General features: G+C 36.8%; 2 protein-coding genes across 3 annotated transcripts in view; both read right to left on the bottom strand.

The window, feature by feature from the left end:
• The window catches only part of LOC306878298 (ADAMTS-like protein 4), a 63,191-nt gene extending 41,322 nt beyond the window's left edge, over positions 1-21,869 (bottom strand). Inside the window, exons 1-4 of one of the 2 annotated variants that reach the window (XM_079430556.1) lie at positions 21,674-21,869; positions 16,355-16,424; positions 11,085-11,629; positions 8,607-9,243 (exon numbers count right to left, since the gene is read on the bottom strand). In XM_079430556.1, coding sequence (XP_079286682.1) covers positions 8,607-9,243; positions 11,085-11,629; positions 16,355-16,424; positions 21,674-21,696 — 1,275 coding nt within the window. In that variant the 5' untranslated portion in view covers positions 21,697-21,869. The remainder of the gene's footprint in view (positions 1-8,606; positions 9,244-11,084; positions 11,630-16,354; positions 16,425-21,673) is intronic. The other variant, XM_079430555.1, reaches the window with a different exon arrangement.
• On the bottom strand, positions 71-6,129 carry LOC306878299 (sterile alpha motif domain-containing protein 3-like). Its single transcript, XM_079430557.1, has 6 exons — positions 6,079-6,129; positions 4,940-4,976; positions 2,903-3,861; positions 2,657-2,814; positions 2,471-2,563; positions 71-856 (listed from the first exon to the last, which is right to left on the bottom strand). The coding sequence occupies exons 3-6, from the start codon at positions 3,845-3,847 to the stop codon at positions 850-852; spliced, it is 1,203 nt and encodes a 400-aa protein (XP_079286683.1). The 5' UTR covers positions 3,848-3,861; positions 4,940-4,976; positions 6,079-6,129; the 3' UTR covers positions 71-849.
• Positions 21,870-27,208: the final 5,339 nt, after the last annotated feature.

Raw genomic sequence — 27,208 nt, 5'->3', positions numbered from 1 at the left:
TCAACATGACTTTAATCTGCCATTTTAATAGACTGAAAAAAATACATGCAATCGGTTTCCACAATTTTTTCAGGTAAAGTGAACGTAATTTTATTAGTTGAACAAGTATGGACTGCACTTAACACAAGTCTAAAATTCTCTATTTATTTTTAGGAAAAACAGGTTTTGTTTTGTTTTGTTTTTTTACAAAAAAACTTTAAGAACATCACAAAAATGTTATTCCAAAATATCTGTGTTCTGTTAAGCACTTTCTTGAATAGACAGTATTGGGCTGTCATATTTTCTGAACGGGCACTTCAAACAGTAGCAGCATAGCAAAAAAAAATAATAATAATTAAATATAAAACGGGCCTTTACAGTCCTGAAATACAAACATTTGGAAAGGCTTTAAACTACCTAACAAAGACTGTAACGACTTACTTGAGCCATGCACTGGCTACCTGAAATTAGTGCAATTAAATATGCCAATATGCTAACATCTTGAACACTTTAAACATGGCAATGCAAGCATCCAAGGCAGAAAGTGAGAAGTTTAGCTTAAAAGCTGATTTTTCAGGGTCTGGAGCTTGGGTTTGACATTCTTCCCTCCCAAAGAAAGAAACACCCGCTGAATAAAATCAAATGTGTTCCTCATTGTCTTTGGGTAATCCAAATTTAAAGCATAGATCAAAGCAAAGAGAAGACATACAGCATGTGGAAAATTTGGGACATCATCCACAACAATTCTTCCCTCCAGAATGATTGCCCATGTTGCGTCCATTCTGAGGGCGTTTGGACGTTTGGCAGGCATGTCTTCAGTTAAAACTGTGAGAAGGCCAACATCTACTTCGCTGAAGTCAGCATCTACATCTATATCCTAAGTAGAAAAAAGGAGAATTGTGAATTTCTTTATTCAAACAAATGTTCTGCAGCATGCACTGACCAGGAGATCAAGAGCAAAGGTAAAAAAGCAAACAAACAAAAAAAAACATTTACTTGTCCTTGTGTTTGATTCATACTGATGGTGATGCGTCTCCCAAAAGCAACTATGGTGGAAAAGTTACAACCAATAGAGTTCAATTAACAACCACAGTTATCTAACAATGATTTTGGGACACGCACCTCAAAGAGGATATATTGAAGTTAACATTATGATCAACAAAGACATAAGATTCATAGTCTAAGAGTTGTAAAAACAAAACACAGTTTCAGAAATATTAAACCACTTGGTGAACTATTCTTTTAAATTCTGTTTTCTTTTCACCAGCACCTACTACATGCATTTAGACATCTTGGAATATACAAGTTCTGTAGACTACTTCATTATACTTTTACATTGTTCTGAATTATTAACCTCATACAACTGAATTAGGAATACATTGAACTTTAACAATATGGTATTTATACTGCTTGGTCCACCATTAAGATTTTAGAGCATTATCTTTTCGTTATGGAGAAATCAGCAATGTCACAAATCAAAATTGTTTCAGAAAAGACGAATACAGTATTTACTGCAAACCACCAAGAAGTTTTAGTATAGAACAAAATGGCTTAAAGGAGTTCACTTCCAGAATAAAAATTTACAGATAATTTACTCCACCTTCAACATCCAAGATGTTCATGTTTTTGTTTCTTCAGTCGTAAAGAAATTGTTTTAAGGAAAAAATATTTCAGGATTTCTCTCCATGTAGTGGACTTCTATGGTGCCCATGAGTTTGAACTTCCAAAATGCAGTTTAAATGCAGTTTCAAAGGACTCTAAACGAGCCCAGCTGAGGAAGAATGGTCTTATCTAGTGAAATGATTGGTTATTTAAAAAAAAAAAAAAAAATAAATAGTTTATATACTTTTTTTTACCTCAAATTCTCATCTTGTCTAGGTCTGCGTGTACTCTGAGTATTCCGGTTCATGACAGTTAAGGTATGTCGAAAAACTCCCATCGCATTTTCTCCAACTTCAAAATCGCCCTACAGGAGCACCGACCCAGTGTTTACAAAGTGAATGTGCAAAGATCAAACTCTTTACAAAAAAAGGTAAAACACCAATGTAGAACGATTTTAAAGTTGGAGAAGAAAATAAGACGGGAGTTTTTCTGACATACCCTAACTGTCATGAAGCGGAATACACAGTTCACACAGAGCTGGACAAGTTAAGAAATATATAAGCAATTTCTTTTATTTATTTATTTTTTTAAAATAACCAATCCTTTTGCTAGATAAGATATTCTGTCTCAGTTGGGATTGTTAAGAGCCCTTTGAAGCTGCATTTAAACTTCATTTTATAAGTTCAAACTCACAGGCACCATTGAATTCCACTATATAGAGAAAATTCCTGAAATGTTTTCCCTCAAAAAACTATTTGTTTATGACTGAAGAAAGAAAGACAGACATGAACATCTTGGATGACAAGGTGGGGAAGAAATTATTTGTAATTTTTTGTTCTGGAAATTAACTTCTCCTTTAAGAAAACAAAACACCAATAACATTACTTACAAAGCACATCCTGAGAAACTCCTCTGAGTCATCCCCCAGAAGAAGTGGAAGACTCTGAAGCACTGCAGTGCGAACATGTGTAACATTGGATGACTATGAAAAAGGAGAGACAAATAGACAAGTTATAGGTCAAAGATATCAATTATATGCAAATCATGATTCAAAGATGACATCACAAAGAAATACCGTTGAATCAACTTGTTGCAAAATTTCATCCAGTTTTTTCCCTGCTTTCCTCCTTTTTTCTGGGATATTTCAATCAAGCGAGCAGAATGCGTGTCCAATGCAGCATAGAACTCAGATGTCAGATTTTTTCCTGATATGCGGTTGAATTCTGCTAAGATCTAAGCACAAACATGGAGTTGTTAACATTCAAACACACAATTCATTAAACAAAAAAAAAACAAGGATTTAAAGAGAAAGGAAACAAACCTGGCTCTCCATGAAAAGTGCTGGCCACTTTTCCAAGATCTCACAGACAGGAGGTTCAGAGTGGACTATTTCTCTACGCCTCAGGGCAAATGTACCGTCCATCTTCTTCCCAATCAAGCTCATGTTTGGGGGCCTCTTTTTACATTCTTCTACTAGGTCTTTTCTTATACTCTCTTGACTTTCGTCGCCTTCCCCGTTCGGAAAGTTTGGCAAGAAATTTAATTCAAACCGTCTGGGTTTTTTGATGGCTGACTTTGCACCTCCCATTGTTGCACCTCTCTTTCCGACAACAGCAACATCACTACAGCCCGATTTACGCAACTTTGTTCTGTAGTTGGCCATCTTAAATTTTAGGCTGTTCTTCCACCCAGCTGAGCCTGTTGGTGAGCCCTGCTCAGTCAAACAGGGATGAGCTTTAATGAGAGCTGAGGCAACTTGGGCAAAATCTTCATCCCTGGGATACGCCTTATAGGTGTACATGGCCCCTGCAAGTGCTTCCAGTATGTCGTGCTTTATGTCTCTTCCAACATCAATAGTTGTGCCGTCTTTCATAAAAGCAAGGTTTCCCTGACGGAGACGGTACTCAACATGAACTGAGAATTTGGGTATTTCAAAATCCTCTGGCCATTCAAATTGTCGTTCAGCAGACAACTGATCTGATGTATCAGATCCAGAGAGAAGTACAGTGTCAGCTTGACTTGAGGAGGGAGATGTGTGTAGAGGAATTATTTTCAGTGTTGCTCTCTCTGGCAAATCATTAATGTCACTGACGTTACATAGCGCATTACCAAAGTCAGGGTCTTCGTATTGGACACTGAAGGTGTATGTGAGCTGCAGCTTCTCTTTCAGTGCTTGTTTCAAAGAATCAACATCAGCTGGTTTTTCAGGAATGATTACTTTTCGGATGTTAGCATCGTGCACAATAACGTGAAGTGTCATCGACATGGCTATGTGAAATTCTGAAACAAAGAAAAGAGCAGAAGTAAAAATGACAAGAAATAATACAATTCAATGTCATTTAACAGCAGATGTAATACTTCAATGTGACATAGCACCGGCCTCGGACATTATAACCAGCCAAAGGGAAGGGGTCATTTAGCTCAGAAGGCAGGACAACTTGCAGTGAATGTAAACTGCACTATTCATAAGAGCGTAAATGCTCAGTGTACCATGCAGTCTGGGGTTTGCAGAGGAACATAACATCAGTGTTGATTGTCAAGATTCTCTCAATTCGCATGAATTCTGGCAAACCTGAACAAGATCCAACTGAAACCACCATGTCTGGGCAGTACTTAATCCCATTAACAAGCTCTTTTACAACTGTGCCATCTACCTCACCATAGTGCTTTTCAATAGTTTGCCGTATTGTGTTATATAACAGTGGCTCAGACAATAAATTAATCTGATTGAACTGTTGGATAATGTCTTGTGTAGCGCTTTCAGAAATATGCAAGATTGTTTGCATTTTCAGTAAAAGTGATGCCAAATTGTGTTCCAGTTTTTGTTTTGTGTCATCCAAATTTCCATGTTCCTTATTACATTCATCTTCACTGCCAGAGCTGTCAACCAGCGGATGAGCATTATCTTCTGTGTGACCAGGTTGAGTTCTTAACATGATCCCCAATTTAAAATGTTCATGGCAGTGGTGCTGGTGTGCCTTACTTTTATGTGCATTAAACGTGGAGTAGATGTTTGTCTCAAATGAACAGTCTTTGAAAGGACATTGAACTCTCTCGTTATTCCTCAAATGAGTACGCAAATGGGCAAAATAATCTGACATGCTACATGGCTCTATTAAGTCACAAACATGGCACTTGTAACAAACTAAATCATGACCAGAACTACTTGATTCTGCAGTTCTTTGTTGGGAATGGATTTTTGATAAATGTACTTTTAATGCATTAAATGACTTAAAAGCACACGGACAGTCAGTATGGAGACATGGTATTGGAACAACTTGTGAATATGTTCCATGGCTTATGCGGTAGTGCTTAAGAAGTTGTGCCCTCTTTTCTGATGTGTAAATGCAAACCTTACATTTCCACTGCATAGCAGCTCCTCATCTATTGGAATTCTGGAAAGAAAATGAAAAAAGTTATTCCATCAATCAAATGTCAATTAAAAAAAACAGATGCAGTGTTTCTGTTTTGTTTTGTTTAATTGTAAGACACCTATTCAATATTAGTTATTTTAAAACTAACTAAAATTATCTACTTTTTTTCCCCCCAACAAGTTTACTGTGTTTTAAATTAAGGGAGACACTTCCAAAAAGAATGAAACAAATAAAATAATTCTTAACAGTTTGACTTAAGGAGCTGTAAATTCTTACATCAGGACAATAAGGTAATGCTTTTTATTTTAATGAGACATGGTATAACAAGAATATATATGGCCTTCTTAAGTTACTAATACCTGTCAGACGTGGAATGATGGGTACTGGCTTACAAACTCAACTAAAAAAAACACCTCAACATGCCCGTTTTATTTGCTGCCTACAGATTAACGTTATCGTAATCACCATAATAAGCACGCATATTTTCGTGGCAACAGGTTTGACTGGAGTGGAGTTCAACACTCCTAGCCGTGTTTTTAACACGCCGTGTCCAAGTACAAAAAAAAAGAACCTGTTTCAAAATGTCTGCCAGATATCTGACTGGATTGCGCGTTCTTTAGAGTGAATGCAACCATGTCTTTGTGCTGCCTAACGTTAGTTTGAAAGTGGCGCGCCCAGCACGTTTGATAGCATATAAATTATGCTTACATCTTATGAAAACTATTCAGTCACAGTCGCAAAATTAAAAAAGAGGTCACCATTTGACACGTTGTGTAAAATTGTCACTGAATTTCATATTATGTAAGTTAATTGTGCCACGTCACGCATTATCTTGATCAATCATCAATTCAGATTACCTGCACACTCCTGTACAAATGAATTAATTAATAGTAAGTTACTTCATAGGCGACCAGACAGCTGATACTTACAGATATCGAGCGGAAAGTAACTAGTTTGAAGAGAAATAGCTTCAAATAACGAGCTGTGTTTAAGACGTGTTACTGAAAGTTGTTAATATGAGCTAATAAAGTCCACAAAAGCATGCAATAACGAAAAAAATAACGATTAGTAAGACTAGCTAACAAAAATATCAGATAATTAGGTTCAAATTAAAAGAGATTACCTTAAATTCACCGATGTAGGTCCTCTCACTCTGAATCCTCAATCCATCTGCATTGGGTGGGGGCGGGGTGGCGCGAAGGAAAAATAATCCCCGACTACGCATGCGTAACAGCACGCCTTAGACATTTTGAGTAATTTTACTTAAATTACATTAGTTATGGGAGCTATGTGTTCAAATATTTCAGCAACAATTTAAAATTTTAAGTAAACTCAACTTTTTGGTTAAAATCAAGTAAACATACTAGTATTTCTATAGTAAGGAATACTATTTGGTTTTACAGTGCATGTTTATATGCTTTAGACATTTCACATCTTTATTGTATAATATAACAACATAATTGCATATAAGTATGTAAACAAACTGGTGAGTCAGTTCATTGGAAACCAGCTCATTGATACGAATTGTCCAAAAGAACCAGACTGTGGAAAATAATCAGATTTCCCCATTTGCGTGAGGCTCTGGATTACAGGTAATAATTTTGTAAATAGCATCTAGTTTCTGGTACAGAGTGATAGTTTTGCTTTATAAAACCTCAATCTATTGTCAGGAGCCACGCGTATTGATTTTGTGTCGCTTGATATTCTTTTTTAGACCCGGTAGCCGTTTACTTGCATTTTATGAATCACCAATTTTTACGGTTTCAGGTAAAAATCTTCTTTTCTGTTCTACTGAAGAAAACAGTCACCCACATCTTGAATGGCCTTGATGGTTGGTAAATTGACAGCAAATTTTCATTTTTGTGTGAACTATCCCTTTAAAGCTAAAGTGTGTCATTTCACCAAACAGAATAGCAAAATCATGAGATTTCCGAATCCTCTCGTCATGCTCCAAACTCACACCATTGCTGGCTGAGTGGATAGTCTGAGATCATTCACAAACACATGCAAACTCCATTTTAGCAGTTGAGGTCATTATACAAATGGTAAATATTTGGTATTAGACAGTCTAAAGTAGGCCGAATGAGATTAAACTCTGATTAGCCCATTTACAAAGGCAGTTAAAGGGGCCACACAAGCATTTCATTTATATCATTTGCGATACTATTTTATTTATTTTTTGCAAGAGTCACAATTTAGTATTTCATGAGAACTTTCCACCCTCTCTCTGACCCGTAAAATTAATCATGCTGTTTTTACTGCATTTGACAAATGACCTCTGTTTTGACTGGCTAACCTCTGTCCCAGCTCTCGTTCATTACAGACAGCCAAGTTATAAATACTGAGACAGATATGTAAATATGACTATCATATGCTAATCACTGTGTCACAATCATGATGATTAATGAATGAGACGTTTATGTAGCTTAGTTTCAACAGAGAGTCTATGAGTTCTGAAGGTTATGATTAGAGTATTTCTACATCAAACTATGTTATTTGCATTGTGAAAATAATTATACTTAATTGTACTGAATGTGCACTTGTAGTTAAAAAATCTTTACAGTATGTTTTTAAACACTGTACTTACAGATTACATAACATTACTTAAATAAAAGGTCACTTAAGTGCACTTAAAAAGAGACACTTTCATGACTGCTTCGTTTTCACTTTAAAAAAGGGCACTTTGTAATAATGTCAGATTGAAGTTTTACATTTTAAAATATTACGTTTTAATAGTCTTTTGTGGTGCTTTAAAGAAGTTCATTTATTTTTAAGCAACTAACAAACTAAAGAAAATGTAATAAACTTGATTATAATTGTAACTGCATTGTGTTATTTAAAATTACATTTAAAATCAATCATTTACCACTAAATTGCAACTTCATTACAAATATAGTTAAAATACAAGTTTTAATAGAGATGACATATATTTTAATCTATCATAAATGCTTGTCAGTGCATTCAGCAGTAGCACTTTAACCATATTTCAAAGACAATAGAAGGCATTATGAAACTGCATATACAAATGTACTTAAGTCCTACTTAAGTGGGTCAAAAAGCTCTACAGTTGAGCTAATTGCATTTAATATAAATTTAAACTAGTGCCGTCAAACGATTGATCGCATCCAAAATAAAAGTTGTTGTTTACGTAATATGTGTGTGTGTACTGTGTATATTTATTATGTATATATAAAGACACACACATACAGCATATGCTTTGAAAATAATTATATGTATTTACATGTATATATTTATATTATATAGAAATATATTTAATATAAAAACGTAACATATATTTCTTAAATATATACATGCCTGTGTTTGTATTGATATATACATAATAAATATACACAGTACACACATTACGTAAATAAAATCTTTTAATTTGGATGCGATGAGACAGCACTAATTTAAACTATAACACATTTTTTTTTTTTTTTATTGCAATTAACATGCAATTAAGTGTCTGAAAACATTATATTCAGTTCGCACTTCAGTAAATTATTTTAAAGTATACTATTTCTATAGTAAGTATTCTCGAGTTTAAAATAGAAAATTTTCCATGGTTTGTCAAATCTTTCAAATGTAAAGCTTAATGTTAAAAAAGAACCACCAAAAGCATTTTTTATTCTTCCATATTGCTGGACTCACCTGTAGGCTGCACCTGCGGTGCTCTCTGTCCTGTCCAGAGCATCTGTAGTTGTGGGCCGCCGCTGGAGGCCTCCAGTCCCTCTCGGCTTCGTGTCTGGAGGGCTGGCCAGCGTTCTGCAGCACCCAGGGCTCGGGGTTTGGGTTTGTGGGAGTCTGGAGGCCATAGGGAGGAGGCTCTCTGGGAGTGTGCGATCGCTGGATGGTGTGTGTGTGTGAGTGTGGGACTTGTCGAGAAGCTCGGCCGTCGACGCGTCTGTTGCGGGTCCCGTGTCTCTGGGCCAGGGGCCGTGAATGTGCGATTGGCTCTTGTTCCCGCACTCTCTCCAAGTGTCTGTGCGGCTCTCCATCACTTGTTTTCTCGGCTGCAACATCAGTCTCCACGTCTGCTGCCTCCGTCTCCTTTTCCTTCTCCATTTGTTCTCTATTAACTGTGTCTGTGGTAATTTGTTCTACTTCTCCCGGTGTTTTATCCACATGTGCGCTGGAGTTCACACTGAGAGCATCGAGACTGTCTGTGGTGGTGGTGGTGGTGTTGTGGCGGCGTGTGTGTCGAGCGTGACGGTTTTGTCTGTGTAAGGGAAGAGAGAACGGCACCCTGCCGTACCCAAACTGTCCAGGACGAATCGAAGAACTAGACCTGGTGTGACACGGACAGAAAACAACATATATGAGTATGCTAGAAAAGATAAACATGTTAGACAGCAAGATATCAAAGCTAAAAGAACAATAAAAGTTCCTTTAAAACAGCTGATGTTGAACAAGGTGTGTGAAAAACAATGCCTTGTATTTTTACTTTACTGTAAAGATAAACACCAAGAATGTTAACTATAAAGATAACTATATTAGCATCCACACCAGTGAACGATATCATCTGTTTATTCGTCTGCTGCTTTAAATTCTCGAGCTCGTTATAGTAGGATTGATTCTGATTGTCAAAATTTGTATCGTTCATCAGCTGGAAGAAAAATGTTCTGAAAGTGATTCCAACCATATTGTTTCTCTGTGCCTTAATCATTATAGCTGTGGTGTGGACTCTGCTATTCTGTGATATCAAGAATGATTTTTAGAACTATATCTTTATCGTTATCGTCTAAGAAATAATAAATTACAGAAATAAATTACAGTTTAACAGATATTCACATAGAAAACAGTTATTTTAAATTGTAATACTATTTCATATTAATACTATTTTTATTGTATTTTTGATCAAATAAATGTAGCCTTGATGAGCAGAAGAGACTTCAAAAACATTAACAAACCTTACCAACCCCGAACTTCTGAATGGTACAGTGTAATGCTGAATAATTCATATGATATACTGAAAAATTATTACACAATATATGTAGCAGTTAGAAATGTTTGCAATTGCGTGAATATACTGTAGAAAAAGTGAATATATACATTTACAACACACAATAAAAGCCTATATTGGCCCTGTATCATGACCTTCACATGCACTTGAGCATGTGCAGTAAAGGACAAAGTGTCGCCCTTTACTCAAGCACGCAGCACTTTCAGACCGTATATTTATTTAAAGTGCCCCTATATTATATTATTTTTGAAAATGATCTTTCATGCCATGTGTAACACAGCTCTACGTGAATGAGAACATCCTGCAAAGTTTTAAATCTGAAAGTGCACCGTGTATAAAGTTTTTGTCTGAGTCGACTTTGAATCATTGAAACAAGTCATTTTTAAAACAAATTCATGTTGACGTCAACATGAAACATTAGCATATTGCCGCCCACTTGTTGGTCTTTTCTCGTTGGTCTGAATGAAAATGCAAATTCATTCTTTGCCACTAGATGCCGCTTTTGGAGCGGTAAAAATAGCTGTTTCCCTCGTAACGCTGTACACAAAGCAGCACTGCGCTCACAAACACTGCTTTATCAGGCATTACAGGTGAGATGAGATGAAAATGAGACCAATCACCGCAGATTAGCGTCACGCAAAGGAGGGGTTTGGAAAAATGTATCTTTGAACGAATCATTTGGGAGCCGTTGAGCAAGTAAGGTAAAAATAAATGCATATTATAAGACAACGAAAGTGTTTTTTGACCTTGCATGTCAACCTGTTGTTGGGGACTCCCGAAACCAAAATATGAAGCTTTCATAACCCATAATAGGGGCACTTTAAACAACCTTTTGTTGGACATATTGCCATATTTATCATGCAACCCAAGCTATGAATGAGTATGCGCATGTAAACAGGAAGGTCTTCCCTAACGGCAACCATGGGGCCGGTTGCATAAAAGGTTTAGACTAGACTTAAAAGTCAGTCATCTAATTTTGTTCTTTAAGACTGGTCAATTTTTTTTTACATTTGATTACATTTAAATGTAGATTAGTCTAAGGTGAATACCAAATATAAGACTGATTACCCCTTGGTTAACTGCTAGTTGGTCAAACTAGTTCTTAAGACACTGTCTTACTGTTATATAGAGGCTAAGTTTATGCAACTGGCCCCAGTCCTGCTCACCTTCTTACAGACGCTGGATCCCTATTGGTGGAAACCGACCTCCTGCTTCCACTGCCTACAGCTCTGCCGTGATTGGGCGGCCGTGCGGGAACTCTCCCATAGGGAAGTGAAGCGGATGAGGAAGGTGAACGATACACTGAAACCGGCTCCTCATTGGGTGGGCTAAACCGCACTGGCCCAGCGCCGCCGGCTTCGTTTCGGTAGAGTGGTAATCCTGGATTGGGATTGCCTGGGAGAGGCGGGGAAAAGTAAGGAGGCCTCTCAGCGCCCCCTGCTTCATTTGGAGGGGGCTCGTTGACGGGATACAAGGAGTTGTAGTAGGGTCTGACCGCAGAGATCACAGGGGTGTTGTTTGGGACACCCGGTGGAATGTAAGGCTGTCGGTTCCACATAAGAGGCGGAGCTTGGGGAGGTGGCATACACTGTCTCCGCCTCTCAGACACGCCCACTCCGCAGCTCTGAGAACACTCCACCCACTCGCTCCATGGACCCCACACTCCTTCAGGCGCCTCCTCCTCTGCCTGACGAGACTTTCGTCCGGCCGCCTGTCAGAAGAAGGCCTCATGATTAGTAAGTAAATATCCCACTTGCAGTATATGCACAATACTGATACTGTATAGACCAGGGGTAGGCAACGTCGGTGCTGGAGTGCAGTCGTCCTGCAGAGTTTAGCTCCAACCCTAATCAAACACACCAGAACAAGCTAATCAAGGTCTTCAGAATTACAAGGGCTACAGGCAGGTCAGGTCTTTTCAGGGTTGGAGCTAAACTCTGCAGGATATCGGCACTCCAGGACCGACGTTGCCTACCCCTCGTATAGACAGTGGGGTCCAAATGTGACCCTGGACCACAAAACCAGTCATAAGGGTAAATTTTCTGAAATTGGGATTTATACATCATCTGAAAGCTGAATAAATAATCTTTCCATTGATGTATAGTTTGTGGACAATATTTGTCTGAGATACAACTATTTGAAAATCTGGAATCTGAGGGAGCAAAAAAATCTAAATATTGAGAAAATCTCCTTTAAAGTTGTTCAAATGAAGTTCTTAGCCATGCCATCATTTCAGAAGTGAACATTATATATAATTTTTTGCTCACCAATTCTGCATTTATTTAATCTAAAATAGAGTTTTACTATGTACAACTGCTTTCTATTTGAATATATTGGAAACTGTAATGTATTTCTGTGATCTGCAGCTGTATTTCCAGCATCATTACTGCAGGCTTCAGTGTCACATGATCTTCAGAAATCATAATAATATACTGATTTACTGCTCAACAAACCTTTTTTAATTATTATTATAATTTAAAACAGTCGAGTAATTGTTTTCAGGATTCTTTGATGAATAGAAAGATCCAAAGATCAGCATTTATCTGAAATAAAAAGCTTTTGTAACTTTATACACTATACCATTCAAAAGTGTGGAGTCAGTATTATTATTATTTTATTTTATTTTGGAAAATAAATTACAGAAATTAATAGTTTTATTTAGCAAGGATGGTTTAAATTGATCAAAAGTGATGATAAAGACATTTATAATATTGCAAAAGTATAAAAGTAGTTTTTCTGAACTTTCTATTCATCAAAGAAACCTGGAAACAAATTATACTCAGCTGTCTTCTACATCATCATAATAATAAATGTTTTTTTAGCAGCAAATCAGAATATTAGAATGATTTCTGAAAGATTGTGTGACTGGAGTAATTTACATTTTAAAATATATTCAAATAGAAAACAGTTATTTTAAATAATGAAAATATTTCACAATTGTACTGTTTTGCTGTAGGCCTACTCTGGATCAAATAAATCCAGGATTTTTGAGCAGAAGAGACTTATTTAAAAAAACATTAAAAATCTTAATGTTCAAAAACTTTTGACTGGGCAACTTAAATTTTTTCTCTTATTTCTAGCTTTTAATTGGCTTAGAAATCAGATACACTGCTGGACAATAACCAATAATAATGATTTGTTTATATACTACAAACACTTTTTTTGTCCCATGAGGCAGAATAGTTTCTATACTGTAATGAATGCTATGTCAATTAGCACTGCATTGTTCATATACTTTATTTATTACCTGGAGATGACTTGAAAAACACAAATAAACCATATATCGGCGCAATCGCAAATCCAAACTCGGATTTGTTGTTCTTAGCAATCCATATTAGTAATCAAAAATTAAGTTTTGATATATTTATGCTAAGAAATTTACAAAATATCTTCATGGAACATGATCTTTACTTAATATCCTAATGATTTTTGGCATAAAAGAAACATGTATAATTTTGAGCCATACAATGTATTGTTGGCTATTGCTCCAAATATACCTGTGTTACTCATGACTGCTTTTGTGCTGCAGGGACACAGATATCTGAAAATCTGGGATTCAAAATCGAATTTCTTTTGAAGCCCAATATGCTCTTTGGATCATCTTAAATCATGCTGGAGAATATGATTGTCAGGTTTTGTTCATTTAGCTCCGGTGCTGCTGTCATTGTTATACTGCATGACATTCTCAAAGTCATGTTCATTTATCATTTTTGAATGTACCTTTTTCCTTAACTTTTTGTGCAGATAATGCAATTTTTGCATAAAAAAATCAATAATTTAGAAAAGTTTCAGACTCAAACCCTGGCATCCACATGCACAGCTGTAAAAACAAATATCTCAGACAAATGCCCAAGCACAAAATCAGCCCAGGTGCATAAACTGAAACCTAATAGCAGCCGTAATTAGAATGATTTAAAAAAGAAGTCTGACCAATATCAAATTACATAGTGCAAATCACAAGATTAAACAAGCAAAGCATGAACAATTGTTTTGAAAAAAAACACAGAATAATCCCCCAAACCACACCCAACAACATACAAGTTGAAACACATGTCCGGTTCTGTTGTGCTCGGTGATGAATGACATTATGACTAAGAAAGAGCCATTATTAAACTAATGGCGTGTGCTGCATTCAGGAAGAGGCTGGACTCTGGAGTTCAGCCCAGTGCAATGACATTCTTTACAGTGCTGGACGCAGATTTGATCTAATTCCAGATACTTATATAACCTCAGTTCATCAATCAGGAGCGAAGAATTCGAGCGTCTGCAGGGCAGGCAGAGGTAGAAGGGAAGAAAGCAACAAACAAAAGAATCCATTCAGTTCACAAGAGAGAAAAAAGGGACAAGAGAACAAGGCCTGTAATGCACCTCTGATCCTGTCTAAACTGCCATCAAGGTCACACAACGCCAGCCTGTGTCTGCATTGATGTGTGTGTGTGTGTGTGTGTGTGTGTGTGTGTGTGTGACAGACAGTCAGACAGACAGATACACTCTAAAATATGCTGGGTTAAAAACAGTGTTGTGCAAGTTACTTCCAAACTGTAATACATTACAGATTACTTGCTACTGTTATTTAAAAGTAATTCCTTACCTTTGACATGGAGGCACCAGCGCAATCACTTGCAATTTGTTTTAAATGGAAACAACTTACGCCGTAAGTTGTTTCCATTGAAGTAATACATCATTCTGAACTGTAAAGGGTCTACTTTTATTTGTGTGCACTCACAATGCCAACAAAACGTCGTGCTTTTATCGTGAACAGGAGCGCTTCACAAAAATGAACTGAAAGTCAGTGAATACATGCCTCACAGACATGATAAATATATTTATAGAAAGCTTTAAATTACTACTTAACGAAATAAATAAAAACAAAAACTATTTAATATAATCGTTATCTGTGAAGATGCACTTCTCTCTAAAGGCGTGTCTAACGAGGAGATCCTTACTATTTCCCGCGGACACATTCGGGGTAATTACTTTTGCTTTATTGTGTGTATTTGAAGCAGAACTCTTCATCAGTGCTGACGGCTCCTGCTGCTGCGGGACACTAAACACCGTCGAGCCGCTCTTGACAGTCACGGTCTCGTGTTATTGCCATCAGCGCGACAATTTTTTCATCAATAATTGACGGATGTCTAAAATATAAAGATAAGGAGAAGCCTAAAACAGGCCCGAGGACTGGCCCGCGTCTAAACTATGACGTGAATATTGGCCCGAAACCTAGGCACATAAAAAAGTCGGGTCCGAGTTTAAATTAAATTTTAAAAATAAATACATTTTGGGATAAAAGTGTGTTGTAATGCAAGCGTTACTGAACATGTACCGAGTAAAATATTACTGAAAATTGATTAGTAATGCCTTACACTACTGCGTTACAGCAAAAAGTAATTTGTTACTGTAATACATTACTTTTGTAACGCGTTACTCCCAACACTGCTTAAAAACAACCCAGCACTGGGTGGAATATGGACAAAAACAGTAGTAAATGTTTAAGTTTTGTTTAACTCAACTATTGTTTAAAAATGACTATATTTCTTGCTTAAAATGAACCCAATATAGATTTTAAATTGCTTATTAATAAATATTCACCTTTTGATTATTGCTGATGCCTCTAGTAATTATGTGTCTGATTTTTAACTTACAACCTATTTTGGGTTCATTTCAAACCAGCCATATAATCATTTTTAAGCAATAGTTGAGTTAAATAAGTTACCCGGAAGGCTGGGTTAAACATTTAACCCAACCGCTGAGCTTGTTCATATTTCACCCAGCGTTGGGCTGTTTTTAACCTAGCATTTTTTAGATAGATAGATAGATAGACAGACAGACAGACAGACAGACAGACAGATTGTTTTTGGAGCTGCATTAGCTGCAGAAGCCAGTATAATCTGTGCATGTGTGTGATTTCCTGCCTGTTATAACATCTAGCATGCAGCGCTGTTTATTTCTAGTTTTCTATGGCATTTGTCTCTGAGTATTTCTACAATAAACTGTTGAAATAGAGCATAACAATGTGCTGTACAAACTACACATGCACATCAAACTCTCAGCAAGAGTCCACCACTGCAGCTCCTCCTGTAGCTCTGGAGGTCCTCACCCTGTGTGTGTGTGTGTGTGTTTACTCTGAACGTGTGTAACTGCTCACTTGCTTACATGTGAGTGTGATTTTTTCACACCAACGCCCAATCACAGCCACATCTCACATGCTCCCAAAGGACAACCCCACATCAGAGGCCAGATGACCAAACAATGGAAAGATCAGCTCATGTGGCCTGATTTAATGGTCAGATCCAGCAGTTTATCTGCGCTTCTTTCAGAGCCACAGAAGACCCATTCAGCTTCAGCCGGTCCACAAACAGCGGCAACACTCTGACAAGCACTTCTCTCTAATAGTAGAGTATGCAAATGTAAAATCATCATCTTCATCGTCACTCACCGGCTTCTCTGCTTCCTCAGCTGTTGTTAAGGGCAGGACAGCAAACACACAACACCAAAACACACACAATCTGTGAGGAAGAGGGGAAACACATAAGAAGATGAGTATTTAGAAGAAGAAGAGTACAATTTTAGTATAATAATATTGTGATATTAAATTATACTGTGATAATTAGCCGCTATATTAACACACGGTGAGCGCTGTAAATTATAATGTCTATGGTCTACAAGAGGCTGATTCTGGACAATTAGGAAAATGTGTTGACAAGCTGATGAATACGAATACTTCTCAATAGCTTTCCAGAATTCCTCCTGACAGGCCGTTCCCCACCCTGCCCGGCTCCTTCCTCTGGATATGACTTATCCTTAAAACATTCCCATATCAACCACATTCATAATGCAACGCCTTTAACCCACATGTTACGGTTCTGGTTGGCGGCTTTTCATAGTGAAAATGCTTCATATTATGTCTTGTTGATATTTCTTGTCCTAATTTTAAGAAAACTGATTTTAAACAAAATTCCAAGTTGATTCAGTATAACATGTTTCGAATGATAAATGCTAAGTTACTTCTGTTTGAGGCCCCAGGTACAAACCCGATTCCAAAAAAGTTGGGACACTGTACAAATTGTGAATAAAAACAGAATGCAATGAAGTTTCAAATTTCTATATTTTATTCAGAATACAACATAGATGACATATCAAATGTTTAAACTGAGAAAATGTATAATTTTAAGGGAAAAATAAGTTTATTTTAAATTTCATGGCATCAACACATCTCAAAAAAGTTGGGACAAGGCCATGTTTACCACTGTGTGGCATCCCCTCTTCTTTTTATAACAGTCTGCAAACGTCTGGGGACTGAGGAGACAAGTTGCTCAAGTTTAGGAATAGGAATGTTGTCCCATTCTTGTCTAATACAGGCTTCTAGCTGCTCAACTGTCTTAGGTCTTCTTTGTTGCATCTTCCTCTTTATGATGCGCCAAATGTTTTCTATGGGTGAAAGATCTGGACTGCAGGCTGGCCATTTCAGTACCCGGATCCTCCTTCTACGCAGTTTTAGCCGGCAACGGCGAATGGCACGGTGGATTGTGTTTTCCGACAATGTTTTCTGGAAGTATTCCTGAGCCCATGTTGTGATTTCCATTACAGTAGCATTCCTGTATGTGATGCAGTGCCGTCTAAGGGCCCGAAGATCACGGGCATCCAGTATGGTTTTCCGGCCTTGACCCTTACGCACAGATATTGTTCCAGATTCTCTGAATCTTTGGATAATATTATGCACTGTAGATGATGATAACTTCCAACTCTTTGCAATTTTTCTCTGAGAAACTCCTTTCTGATATTGCTCCACTATTTTTCGCCGCAGCATTGGAGGACTTGGTGATCCTCTTGCCATCTTGACTTCTGAGAGACACTGCCACTCTGAGAGGCTCTTTTTATACCCAATCATGTTGCCAATTGACCTAATAAGTTGCCAATTGGTCCTCCAGCTGTTCCTTATATGTACATTTAACTTTTCCGGCCTCTTATTGCTACCTTTCCCAACTTTTTTGGAATGTGTAGCTCTCATGAAATCCAAAATGAGCCAATATTTGGCATGACATTTCAAAATGTCTCACTTTCAACATTTGATATGTTATCTATATTCTATTGTGAATAAAATATAAGTTTATGAGCTTTGTAAATTATTGGATTCCTTTTTTATTCGTAATTTGTACAGTGTCCCAACTTTTTTGGAATCAGGTTTGTATAAAACACACCTGAAATGGTTAAACGATATTTTCCTTGGGTAAAATTAATCTTGGACTATCTTTATTCTGGGTTAGCGATTAATCCAGAATGGTCAGGTCAAAATTTCACATTATACATAGTAACTTTACTTAAGGCCTGTTTACACCAAGGATGATAACTATTAGTGGTGCAACGGATCACAGAATGCACGGTTTGGATCATATCACAGATTTTGAGTCATGGATTGGATCATTTTTCGGATCAGCAAAATCAAATAAACAAAAAAATTTTATGAATTACTGAAAGCTTACTTTAAGTACTTCTAAACTACTAGCTGAACTAATAAAGTCAGTAATAAAACAAGAACAATTACACAAATTACAAGCATAGATGAATACAACATAAAGTTAAGTCAGTAACGCTATTATTCAGGTGCAGAAATGTAATAATTAATTGTAAAATAACACAATAGTGCTCTTCACTTAGGGTATTTATAGGCTGCTGTCTCTTTAAGACCAAATGCACGTAGCCTACCTAATACTGACACACATCCAGTTTCTTTCTCAGCTGTTTCGGTTCACTTGAGACATAACCGACTGTGTTTACCAGAATACAAAACGGGTATTTAAACATAAGTTTGTGTGCAGTGCAACTGCTTTCAGCTGAAAGTAGCTAAAACTGGTAGATAAATGTCACTAGATCACATCATAATGGCAAATTCACCGATCTATATAAAGATGAATATAGATCAGTGGGCAAGATAAAAACTTAGATAAGGGTTGTACAAGAGGTTGCTATATTTTTCCCTAAACTTTTGAAAAATAGTCTCAAAAGAGGAGGGGAAGTAGCTAAATCTAGCTACAAAATTGCTAAATTGGCAACACTGTTTGTGTGTATGTTTCCGTTCAAAGAGAAGTGAAAGAGGAATCAATCACCTCTCTCTCTGCATCTGTGCTCCACGGATTGCTCTGTCTTGCCTCTGCCATACCTGTTTGCTGTCTCCCGACCCTGCCTGTATGACCATGTTTCATAATAAAGCTTTGCACATGGATCCGCACGTCTCACGTCTCGTCAACCCCGTAACACTTTCACTCTATGATGATTAAACTTAACAGTTAACCAGCGAATCACATGTGTGCCGAACCATGGGGTCTGATCCGTATGGATCATGGATCGTTACGTTGCACCCCTAATAACTAAGTTTTAATTATTGTATTGTAGAATAGAGAAGTCTACATCATAATTGTAGCATGTGCTTATAATAAACAGAGCAATGCAGTGCACTAGCGTGAACACTAATATAGTTGCAGCCTGGTTTCATGAAAATGCGTATAAATAGCATGCCAAAATAAAAATTAAAACTCATGGTATTGATACACAAAAATGGACTTTGGCGTATATATGACACGCGCAAGTTATGGCGTACATATAATACGCAATTTTCGCATGCATATGATATGAAATTTGTTGGTGTTGATATGATAAGCAGTTTTCACGTACATATGTTACGCATCTACCCCACAACCCTAACCCTACCCATCGCGTAGCATATACACGCCAAAGTCCATTTTTGTGTATCAATACCACGAGTTTTCGTTTTTATTTGGCGTACTATTTATACGCACTTTCATGAGATTGGGTTGATAATTACGGTTATAGCTATCTTTATAGTTATCTTTCTTGGTGTGAACATGCCTTTAACTTGGGGTAAGGACTCTTCTGAGCCACTTTTAACCCTGGTTTATGAAGCAAAGCGAAACAGTGCTAACCCTGAATTGTGGTGCCAAGGATATACAGTACAGTACAGTGTGAAACTGTTTAGCAACAGACAACTCATCAATAAGTGTCTCAGTGGTTAACCCATTAAATACCCATTAGTGGTTAGGTTCAGTATCTGAGTGGTAACAGTGACAGCAAACACATTAATCATGGAATTAATGAGATGGTGTTATGTATTAGCAGATTAATATGACGACATTGGACAAGCAGTTAATTCTAAGTTAATTAAGTCATATTCCAATGATTCTTTATAAGTCTTTAAAATGTTGGTAAATAAAAATATTTTTACACAATTACAACAGAATTAGCTTTGTTTGGACATGTGTGAATATTAATAAGAATGTTCAGTTATGAATAAACAGAACAAGCCCATATTTCAGATGTTTTATTCAGATTTCAAGAAACCAGAATATTGGTTCAATCTGATTATGGAAAGCATGACATTTGCATATTCAGAATATTTACTCAATATTCACTTTTTATTGACTAATATGCTTGTAATGGTTCCACAAAAAGTCTTGATAAACCGTTTCAAAATGATTAATTACTAACCCAAAGTAACATTTGAACAGTGTAAAACACTGAACAAAATTATGTTTACTCAGTTTTAAGAATAAACCTGGATTAGGAATATCCATTTATTGTATTTTTTCATGTTATTGGGGCCAAATCGACCCCAAACAATATTAGGCTATTCTCCTGGATAACAGCCATCAAGTTTCTGAAAGTGCATGACTGCTTAGAGCAACATCTGTATGTGTTGTATTATTAGGGCAGTGTTGACATTTTAAAGTGAACATAATGGTTTAATTTAAAAATCCCTGTTCTACAGTACAGCACAGGGGTCTGTGGGACCACAAACACTTAAGCAATCTGTCTCAAGAGAACGCGAGGCTTGTTTGTACCAATAATGTTTATCTGTCTGATGAGTTTCCACATCATCTGTGGTTTACTATTAGTATTTCAGAACAGTGTAAAATGATGCATGACATTTTGAGTGCAGCCGCAGACCCGTAATCACAGATGTGGGTTAAAGCGGCGCACCACGGAAACCATCAGGACATCATCAGGACAGAACCAGAGTCCCAGCGCGCTCAGGACCCCCGCCTCTGGCCACGTTTTTCACCATCTACTGCCTGGAGAAACCCGCCACACTAAACCTGCGTCCCCTAACAAGAGCTCACACGCGCCAAATAATCCCAAAGCAATGTTCGGATCAGAATTCATTCAAATCAAATCGAAAACATTTAAAAGCGGCCTTAAATGTGATGCAAAACGAACCAATCACAACCTGCTGTGAAGTGCACTGACTTATTCCTTCCACTTTTAAATAGGCTACTTATTAAAAAATTGTATCGAAACTCCGAGAAATGACATGAGTGTAAGTACAAATCATGCTTTAAAGTAATTTAAAAGATGATATTAAAATCCTCTAATCAAGACTTTGGGAAATTTCAAGATTCCAACATTCATAAACATACCCTAGCCTCACATGAAGAAGTGTTTTGTAACCTTTTGCTCCTTTGAGCCCATTAAAATCTATTCGAAATTATGATAGGCTAGCATCAGTATTCCTTTAGGAGTTTTGACTTATGGCCTATATGAAACAATACATTTATTTCTTTAGTATTTATGAATATTTGTATATCCGCAGCCGCGCAGTCCAATAGTCTGATCTGAGCAGTTCTCGTGCTTGTGATCGAGCCAGACTCGAACCCGTGGAGACTCAATGCACACTTAACGTCTCTCCATCCGATACAATGATGCGCAAAAGTCACAATCGTGCCCAAAGCCGCGCGTGCGTTACCTGCTCACAGACGCAGTCGTCATTCTCTGCTCACGGATCCGTTCTTCTGCGTCAGGGTTTGTGAAAGACACAGAAACAAACACCAGATCCCCGGAGCTGCTTGGAGAACTTTTCCTTGTTTCTTCAGACTCGTTCTCTACTCTGTCACACACACACACACACACACACACACACACTCCTCTGGAGTAAGAGAGGGAGGGGTGTAGTTTTTTTTCCCTGTCGTTCACCCAACTTTTTTTGTCCTTGTGTAAATCTGGTGTGACGCTGGACAGCCCCACAGAATCTCTCTCTCTCTCTCTCTCTTTATCTCTCTCTCTGTGTGTGTGTGTGTCTCTCTATCTCTCTCTCTTTATCTCTCTCTCTCTCTCTCTCTCTCTCTCTCTCTCTTCTCTCTCTCTCTCTCTCTCTCTCTGAGCTGAACAAATAATTTATACAGTTTATATTTACATTTAAGTATATATCAACACTATATCTATCTATCTATCTATCTATCTATCTATCTATCTATCTATCTATCTATCTATCTATCTATCTATCTATCTATCTATCTATCTATCTATCTATCTATCTATCTATCTATCTATCTATCTATCTATCTATTTATCTATCTATCTATAATATAAATATAGTTCAGTTTTGAACAATGTTTGAAAACAGATCCACTGCTACAGAAAACACTCATTTGTAAGTGGATTTTTACTCAAAACCTCACAGTTTTTTGATTTATTATAAGTTTCTTTTCTTTGCCACCAACAGCGAAAGAGACAGTGGTGTGGAAACTATCCACAATACTTGTTTTAATATTTGCTAAATCAAATTTCACTGCGGTTTCATACATTTGACCCCTCTTTATGAAAAGTCTGAGAGTACACTGAATATTTTAGGACTCAAAAATCAAATCAAATCTATAATTAATGTCAAGGAATGTTTTAAACAACATTCTCAATAAAGCTCAAGAGAGAGCAGCATAATAACTCGTAATGATGGGGTATTTTTAATCAGACCTCAGAATGAACAGATATGTATCAGCGGATCTTCAAACAGAATAAATGACTCTGAGGGAGTTTTCCAGTCTGATTGGGTCGCAGTCGCTCAGAAGTCTTTAAACTGAGATAATAGCCTTGAAATTGCACTGAAAAACATGGTGGCGTGAAACTGACGGCATTTGTTTACTGTTAAGGGAGGGGTGCATAGATTATAAACCACTGAGAACAAGGCCTGTCAAGCGTGTCAAGATACACAACTGATGATTGATGAATCCCACATGAGAGCCACATCAGCAAATTAGATCTGAGGAACACTGTATATATGTATTTATGAATCACTGAATAAAGGGCCACTGCATGATTTCATCTGTGAGGACGCGCCGCATGAACAAACTGCTGTGAGAGGTGAAAGGAAACTACGTTCAAAGCCTGTAATCATGCCAATATAGCAGAACAAAGATAACAAATAAGATAGCATATCGTAATCAGACAGAGAGAAATGTTGGGTGACGGCTGTGCTCCAGTGCTTATACTGGATAAAGTTCATGCCTGTGTCTGTGGGTGTTTTCTGACCTAGCTGGGATACAATTATAACCTCTGGATATAATGGCAAATCTAAGTAAAGCAGAGAGGAAAGTAGCTAGGAACAAAATGATTAATGAGATACACAGAAGTAGAAAGCTAAACAAAATGCATGTTCAAATATTATGCCAAACATCTTAAAAGTCAATAAAATAATACAGTAAAATAAAAACAGTAAAAACAGCAATATTGTGAAATATTATTACAATATAAAATAGGAGTTTTCTATATGAATGTGTGTTAAACTGTAATTTATTTCTGTGATCTGCAGCTGTATTTTCAGCATCATTACTGCAGTCTTCAGTGTCACATGATCTTCAGAAATCATAATAATATACTGATTTACTGCTCAACAAACATTTCTGATTATTATCAATGTTGAACACAGTTGTGCTGCACAATATTTTTGTGGAAACTGTGATACATTTTATTTTTCTGGATTTTTTGATGACTAGAAAAAAAAAGCATTTATTTGAAATATAAATCCTTTGTAAATTAAAGTTATCTTTAATGACACTTTGATTTAATTTGTCTTTGCTGAAAAAAAGAAACCCCCCCAAAGTTTTGAACAGTGTTGTACTTACAAAGAAACAAGTAGAGTAAGAGCATTTATTGACAACGATGTATTGACCGTGTGATGTTCCAACATGCATTATCAGTGTTTCTGCATGTACTCGTGTGTCAGTATCTGTAACTTAATCCTGAATTCCTTTGGTCTCACCGTAGTTCAGTGAAACCTTACGTGACCTAAAACAGCCTCCGACTGACCCCATCTCATCCTTCAGAGAGTTCATCTGTCACATTAACCCCTCCTCATGTTACAGCAACAAAACATCTGAAACATTTCTTTCTAACCATGAAATCAGAGTTGGAGCACTGCATCTTATGTGTCTTACAGTACATACACACTGCAGCAGCAAGCAGTAAATCACATTAAAGTTAAAGACTATTCTATATCAAAAAGAAGTACTCTTTAGCATACTTTTAAAAAGAGTTTTTATTAAATAGAACAAAACGATATGTAGAGTACAAACTGAATGTAATATTTTTGGAAATTTAATTCCATAAATTAAATGAAAATGTACTATATCAATTAGATCAACTTTAGGGTGCTTTTGTACCATTTAAGTTAGACTCAAGTACATCTTTATATGTAATTTCATAATTCTATTGTCTTTGAAATATGGTTTCTCTTGAATGCACTGAGAAGCATTTATGATCAACTAAAATAAACTTTATTGTAATTTCTGTTGAAACTTGCATGTCATGCATTTAAATATATTTGTAATTACACATTTGTAATGAAGTTGCAATTTAATACATTTAAAATGTACTGACTTTAAATGTAATATCAAATAACATACAAGTGTTAAATTTATAATCAAGTAGTATGTCAGTCAACACATCAAAATAAGTGTAATTTTGTATTTGTATTTTCATCATGACAAAAGATGAGGTTAAAAAATGTACTTTGTAGTGAAACTTTTTTATTTCCATTGCAATTAAGCACACTTATTTTCTAACAAGGGACTGGCTATTTGTATTTGGTGTCATATGTGAGATACATGCCAAGGTGTAATTTTCTCACATTAGCATGAACAATATGAACAGCTCACAAAGGGAATAGCAGAGATAATAAAGTGTTAAGTTTAGGGCACTGGCAAAAAAAGGACTCAAGGGAAGAAATAGGGTAACAAGAGAGAAGGAAAGAAACATGCCTACTGAGAAATCTCTTTTCAGCGAGAGAGAGAGAGAAAAAACTTTACAGTAAAACATCTCCATTCAGCAAACAGAAAAAGTGAGCGAGAGAGAGACTGAGACAGATGATTGGTTTGGGTCAGATGGAGTCAATATTTGCCTCATTCCAGTGATATTATGGCCGTGGAGATCAAAGAACAGACTGTGTGATGTAAAACGAGCAAAAGAACAAAAGAAACACTCAGTCTACTAATTTCCATCCTTGAAGCGAGGAGGCAAGATGCACAAGGGGCCTGTTAAGGGGACACCCACTGGGGCCAGCGGCCTTCAGGGTCACCGAGGCCAAGATGAGCGGATGTTAATCGGCTGATGTTATTTCAATTATCAGCACAAAAAGAGGGTCACCTTATGCACATGGGCACATAATAAACAAACAGACTGTGTCTGGCGACCCGTCTGACCACACAGTAACCTAAAGAACCCTAAAGCAGATCAAATCTACAGCAAAGACCTGATGCTGCGGTCCACCGGAGAGCCATAATTGACTTTCCATCTGAGCGTCATTCTGTGTTTGAGAGCTTCTGGCATGGACCAGAGTCTGTCTGATGGCAGTGTTTTCTTTGAAGCTGCCTGAACACAAGTGAAAGCTCTGACCAACCAAAGAATGGCTAATAATGCGTAAGATGCATTTGGACAAATTTGAAATCAACAGGTCAATTGGATTCAGAAGTGTGTTTTTTTGTATTGAATGTGCACTTGTGTTGTTTATATATTTAAAAAACGGAAAAACTATTTCTCACTATTAATTAGTTGCTTTTAGCATGCATTGGCTACTACTAGCATATTGGTGAAATTAGGAGATTATTAGGCAAAACTAGTTAATAATGAGAATTAGTCCCTAAGCTAAAACAAGAGACTTTCATGACTTTGTTTCGAAACACACTTAAGTAGACTTTTAAAAAAAGCACTTTGCATTGACGTCAAATTAAGTTTTACATTAAATCTTAAATCATTGTATTTTAATCTTTTTTGTGCTTTAAAGTACATTAATTTTGACTAACAGATATAATATAGCTATTACTACATTGTGTTATCCAATATTACTGTTAAATTTAAGATATTTTAAATATACTAAATTACAGCTTCATCATTACAAATGTGCAATTACACATTTAAATACATGGCATACAAATTTTAATAGAAATGATATTAAAGTATATTATAGTTTACTATAAATGCTTGTCAGTACATTCAGCTGTAACATTTTAACCATATTTCAAAGAAAATGAAGTTATGAAATGACATATAAAGCTATACTTAAGTCTTATTTGGGTCAAAAATGCTCTACAGTTCAGCTAATTGCTAATTGAATTTAACATCAATATAAGTTATAATACATTTACTTAATTGGAAACAATATGCAGTTAAGTGTCTAATTTTAAAGTTCCCAAGCACATCACATACCCTTTTTAAATGTATGCTGTAGTGTACTTCTTTTCACAAAGGTATCAGGGGGTGCCTAAGTTAGGCATTGAAATATTCTCAACGTTTGCATGTATTTTTGGAAACCTTTGTGTTTTCCCTTCACATTCTTGTAATGCACATTCCTCATTGTAAACAATGGATTCACAACAAATTATAATGTGTAAGCACCTGACTTCCAGATCATCATTTCATACCAATCTCTTGGTCTTGATAACATTATTGTCATATTTAGAGAGGCTTGGAGCTGTGGGAGCAACAGTGAAGAGTGACAGTGCTCTACTGAAGCGCAAACAGGACACTCATGGCGGCGGGTCACGTTACTTAATGACAAATGGCTTTACACCAGCAGCCCAAATGCCTCATGCTGGTGTAATATGTTCAACAGGACGCTCAGAGTCACTCATTCTGAACAGGAAATGCATAGCACACATCCATACAGCAAAATATTGCTGGGAAAGTTTGAAAACGGAAAACGAACAGCAATTGAAACAGCAATAAAGACCTCATAAGGGTTTCAGTTCATAATCATAACTCAGAGAGCGTTCCATCACTCAAGACAGCTTAATGCCATCGAAATTTTGCTGATTTGTTATTTGATAGATGCTTCTAGGGATGGTCACACTGGAGCTCCATCATTGCTGGATTCCTGGCTATGTTGTTTTGTTGGAGCTGTGGCCTAGAAGTTAGCGCATGATTCAGCACACTGCATCTTGGAGCACATGTGGATGATGCAAGCTCAAATCTCACTTAAGACATTTCCCCATCATTTCCTCTCTCCATTACA

This window comes from Barbus barbus, assembly GCF_936440315.1.
Source record: "Barbus barbus genome assembly, chromosome: 12".
NCBI classification, from domain to species: Eukaryota; Metazoa; Chordata; class Actinopteri; order Cypriniformes; family Cyprinidae; genus Barbus; species Barbus barbus.
This window is presented reverse-complemented; position numbering and strand designations above follow the sequence as displayed.

Coding starts and splice junctions, on each gene's coding strand:
- LOC306878299 (XM_079430557.1), bottom strand. CDS start 3,847: ATGTCGATGACACTTCACGTTATTGTGCACGATGCTAACATCCGAAAA. Junction 2,815..2,902: donor CACTTTTCATGGAGAGCCAG/GTTTGTTTCCTT, acceptor GTTTGTGCTTAG/ATCTTAGCAGAATTCAACCG. Junction 2,564..2,656: donor TGCAACAAGTTGATTCAACG/GTATTTCTTTGT, acceptor CCTTTTTCATAG/TCATCCAATGTTACACATGT.